Source organism: Mandrillus leucophaeus, unplaced genomic scaffold (genome assembly GCF_000951045.1).
Source record: "Mandrillus leucophaeus isolate KB7577 unplaced genomic scaffold, Mleu.le_1.0 Scaffold371, whole genome shotgun sequence".
NCBI classification, from domain to species: domain Eukaryota; kingdom Metazoa; phylum Chordata; class Mammalia; order Primates; family Cercopithecidae; genus Mandrillus; species Mandrillus leucophaeus.
In genome coordinates this window covers 439879-444897 of record NW_012103932.1, presented here as the reverse complement: position 1 = coordinate 444897, position 5019 = coordinate 439879, and the positions used below count along the sequence as shown (strand labels likewise).

The window sequence follows — 5019 nt, the reverse complement described above, 5'->3', positions numbered from 1 at the left end:
CTGTTTGTCTATTATTATGTACTTGGCTTTTTTTTCTGGTAGATTTTTTTGATTATTGATTCGATCACTTTATTTGTTATGGGTCTATTTAGATTTTCTAGATCTTGAGTTGGGTTTAGTAGTCTGTGTCTTTCTGGGAATTTGCCTATCTCATCTAAATTATATAATTCATTGGTGTATAATTGTTCATAATATTGTCTTACAGTTTATTTCTGTAAGATTGGCAGTAATGTCTATTCTTTCAGCCCTGATTTTTAGTAACTTGATTCTCCTCTCTTCTTAGCTAGTTCATAATTTTGTGGTTGTTTTAAGAATGAGCTTTTGGTTTTGTTGACCTTTCTCCATTGGTTTTCAATTCTCCCATTAGTTTATTTCATGCCACTGCACTCCAGCACCACTGCACTCCAGCTTGGGTGACAGAGAGAGACTCTGTCTCAAAAAAAAAAAAAAAAGAAAAAAGAAAAAAAAGAAATTAAGTTTATCAAATTAGCCCTCATGACTGGAGATTCCCTTTGTTTAAAAGATGGAGGGAACACTTGTTCCTTCTCCATTGGGGGGATTTCCCTCTTATGCTTTGATCATTTACTTCTCAGAGAAGAGATGAGATACCATATGAAGAATGAAAAACCCACCTCATTCTTACACCGCTACCACCATTTCTCCAAGGGAAAAAGAGAGTAAAACTCAACAATGTAAAAATAATTCATTAGAGCTAATGAAATAAATCAAGACCCCTTGTCACTTATTAAATATTAACTTACGCTGGAAACAAATGTATTATAAGCATGAAAAGCACACAAAGCACCACACTTCTGCGGTTAAGAACATAGGCCCAAGATGGCCTCCTACTTGGGATTACCAGCTCTGTAATTGTGAGAACTAGTAAGGAGATTTAATCTCTCTAGGATCTTGTCTCCTCACCTGAAGAGATGGGGTACACTAAGAATACTCTCATAGAGTTGCTGTAGGTGATGACACGTGTGGATGTTCCTTACGTACGTGCTGCTTCCGCCGAGTGTGAAAAAATATCGCTTTTGCCCGGATGGCATTATAACAACCTGTGTGAATGCACTCTGCTCGAAGGGATGCCTGGTGCCTGGGGGATGGAGTTCGCAATTCTCTACCCACAGTTGATGTCACTGGGTCTTGCTGATTTGGATCTATTCTTTAAAAAGTGCATATTTGAGATATATTTTTCCAAGCATGCCCTTTTCTATTATTATTTATAGTCCTTCCCTGTTGTCTCTTGCTGTGATTTTCAGAAAGTCAGCAGGAAACAAAGTCCTAAACCACCTGCCTCTTCACAGTTCTGTTACAGTCCTTTCTTCCCTTACCAGAAGAGGATTTTGCATATGAAATATTTTGTTCCCCTTTTCTTAGAGTTCTCCGTCCATTTGTCCATCCGTCTCTCCACTTATCTGTTTATTCTTCTGTCTTGTTCCAAAAAACCTTTTGAGGCAGCTTACAGAATTAGAGAACAAACAATAAGCAGATGAAAAAACTGGACCAAGATTAGAAAACAAGGGTAAGAAGTGAGCTGCACGGGCAACGAGGCCAGTGTGAGAGGCACGTCTTTGGCTGTGTGAGGTTATACAGATGGGTGGCAAGCTCATCCCTGAGCCTCCCAGCGGCGCAAGGGAAACAGGATTTGGGGGAGATGCTCGCTCTCTGTAAGCTAAACAAGTGGTTTCACAGAAGCCCAGCTTTTCCTGCTATTGAGATTTAGGAGAATATTTTTTGAGTGTTCTGTTAAGTCAATGAATATTTTATCTGTATTTTTTTTTCTGCCAGAGTTCTCTGTGTAGTTGGTTATATTCTTTAAATGGAAGTTTCTCCAAAATGCTTGCCCATGTGGGTTTGGTGGCTAGGGAATCAGATGCTTCTGCTTATTGATAGGAGTTGGTCAGAAATAGAAAATGACAGAAATAGAAAGCATACTATCATTTATAATTTTCTTTTTTTTTAATATGCTGTATGGTTCAGAAAATGCTTTTGCGTAGTTGATCTCCTTTGAGGATGCCGGGTGGTGCCTTTCTAACATGAAGAGCTTCAAGCTGTGAGAGAATGCATGCTGACCTCACCGTTGCCTTCAAGACAATTGAGCTAGTTACTGCAAATATGTTACTTTTATGTAATGCATTTTATGTTCTTCAATAAAAAATTTCAAAAGGGAGGAAAACTTACTTTGAGTTAACTAACATTTAGTAGAATACTTTGATAGCAAGGCTATTATAGGAAGCATATAAGCCATGAAGACTAAACACATTATTTAAATTTCAGTAGGGCATATTTAAGTTTTATCTTATTCATGCTTCTCTTTAACAAAGAAATAATACTGAAAAAGCAAAAGATTATTTCTTTTCTTCCTCTCGGTTTGCAGGTGCCCTCACCACCAATGGCATCAATCCTGACACCAGTACTGAGATCGGACGTGCTAAGAACTGCCTTAGCCCTGAAGACATAATTGACAAGTATAAAGAGGCGATTTCCTATTACAGCAAGGTGATTTTATGGCTTTGTGAATTTTTTACACAGTTGTGTTGTTTTAATTAGAAGTTCCTATTTTGCATTGTGTAATGCTGCAATGTCTCTTAATTATTTATTTCTGTAAGTATTCATGTCTTATTCTCTAATGCATAATACTATATGCCTAAAATGTTTTCTTTTTCTGATTCAAAACAGTGTAGGTTTAGTATAATACATTTGGAAAAGGGAGAAAAAGGGCTACCATGGCCCCTGTACTCACAGATAATGATTGTTATTATTTTATATCTATTTTCGACGGGGTGCAGTGGCTCATGCCTGTAATCCCAGCACTTTGGGAGGCCGAGGTGGGCGGATCATGAGGTCAGGAGATTGAGACTATCCTGGCTAACGTGGTGAAACCTCGTCTCTACTAAAAATATGAAAAATTAGCCAGGCGTGGTGGCGGGCGCCTGTAGTCCCAGCTACTCGGGAGGCTAAGGCAGGAGAACGGCGGGAGGCGGAGCTTGCAGTGAGCTGAGATTGTGCCACTGCACTCCAGCCTGGGTGACAGAGCGAGACTCTGTCTCAAAAAAAAATTTGTATCTATTTTCTGGTTCTTTTATCAATGTTTATATTATAAGAAATGGAGCATGCTTTACTTATGTACTGTGTGGTGACCCATTTTTTTTTCATTTGGTATAGTCTGTGTTTTCTATGCTATTGAAATCTTCCATGGCATAATTTTCAGTGACCTGTAGAGCATTCTATCTTATGGAGGCACCCTTCTTTTTCGTTTGGATTGAAAACAATTTCGCATTCCAAATGTACTTACTAAAATACTGAAAAAGAAAAGTTGTGCTGAAGAGTGGCATCAAATAAAAAATGAAAGTCCTCTACCTTCTCTACTCTTACTAACAACTTGGTTTACTGGTTATCAACAACTTGGTCCATAGCCCCCTTACCTTTATGCCTGTGAGACACACACACACACGCACACGCACACACACATGCATGTACTCACGCATGCTCACACACACACACATACATGTACACACACATGCTCACACACGCACACACATGCACGTACACACACATGCTCACACACACGCACGTATACACACGCATGTACTCACGCATGCTCACACACACATACATGTACACACACATGCTCACACACGCACACACATGCACGTACACACACATGCTCACACACGCACACACATGCACGTACACACACATGCTCACACACACACACATATCCTATTTACAAAATGGGATCATACTATGTTATCCTGCAGCTTGCTTTACCCACTCAGCAGTATATCGTAGACCATAGGTGTACTCTCACCTCCAGACCTGCTTGCCTCTTTCAGAGCGTGTGGAAAAGTTTTCTAAAATCCTGCTTCCTTCTTTCAGAGAGTGTGGAAAGGTTTTCCAAAATGTGGATGTAGTCATGTATTCATCAAGACATTTTGTGAGACATGCTCATAAACAGCACCTACAAAGAGATGAAATGCCTGCTCTTACAGATTTCACAGCTTGTCTTAATTTGCTTAATTATTCTTTTGTGGATGGATACTTAGGGTTTCTCACTTTTTCACTGTGAATTAGAAAAAATGCTTTACCAAACATTTTTGCCCCTATATTCTTGTGTTCTTGTATCAGTATTCCTTTGGGTTCAATTTTTATAGAAATCTATCCTGGATATAATATAAACATTTATCATAGGTTATGTTCAAGTTACTCTCCAAATTCCTTTTCTAATAGGGAGTGAAAAGATGTAGAATTATTTATTTTGCCAATCCTGTTACTGATTGTTATTTATTTCTGTTTTTTCTTCCCCCTGTTGTAAACAGTTCTCTGACAAATGCCTCTATACATACATCTTTTTGGACTGCCTTTTTTTTAAGGGAACAATTCCTAGAAGTTGACTTGAGTTAAAGAATATATGTTTTTTTGGCCTGGCACAGTGACTCATGCCACCAGTAATTGCAGCGCTTTGGGAGGCTGATGTAGGCAGATTGCCTGAGCTCAGGAGTTCGGGCAACATGGTGAAACCCTGTCTCTACTAAAATATAAAAAATTAGCCAGATGTCGTGGTGTGCACCTGTAGTCCCAGCTACTTGGGTGGCTGAGGCTCAAGAATCACTTGAGCCCTGGAGGCAGAAGTTGCAGTGAACTGAGGTTGTGCCACTGTACTCCAGCTTAGGCTACAGAGTGAGATTCCGTCTCAAAAAAAAAAAAAGTATACTTTTCTTAAAGAGTTACATATTCCTGTATTGTCCTACAAAAAGGTTATTAACAATTTACTCCTCCATAAACAAATGCCAGCTATTATTTTTAATAAATATTTGCCAATACAGCTGAGTGCAGTGGCTCATGCCGTTAATTCCAGCACTTTGGAAGGCTGAGACAGGCGGCCTTGAGGTCAGGAGTTTGGTATTATGCTTAGAAATACCATTTTTTTTTTTTTTTGAGACAGTGTCTCGCTGTGTTGCCCAGGCTGGAGTGTAGTAGCATGATCTGGGCTCCCTGCAACCTCCACCTCCTGGA

The 5019-nt window shown here is 39.3% G+C and overlaps 1 protein-coding gene across 1 annotated transcript in view; it reads left to right on the top strand.

Annotated features, from left to right (window-relative positions):
• The window catches only part of TRAPPC9 (trafficking protein particle complex 9), a 479714-nt gene that overhangs the window by 60758 nt on the left and 413937 nt on the right, over positions 1 to 5019 (top strand). Inside the window, exon 4 of the mRNA XM_011990156.1 lies at positions 2381 to 2502. Within this exon, the coding sequence (XP_011845546.1) occupies positions 2381 to 2502 (122 nt within the window). The remainder of the gene's footprint in view (positions 1 to 2380; positions 2503 to 5019) is intronic.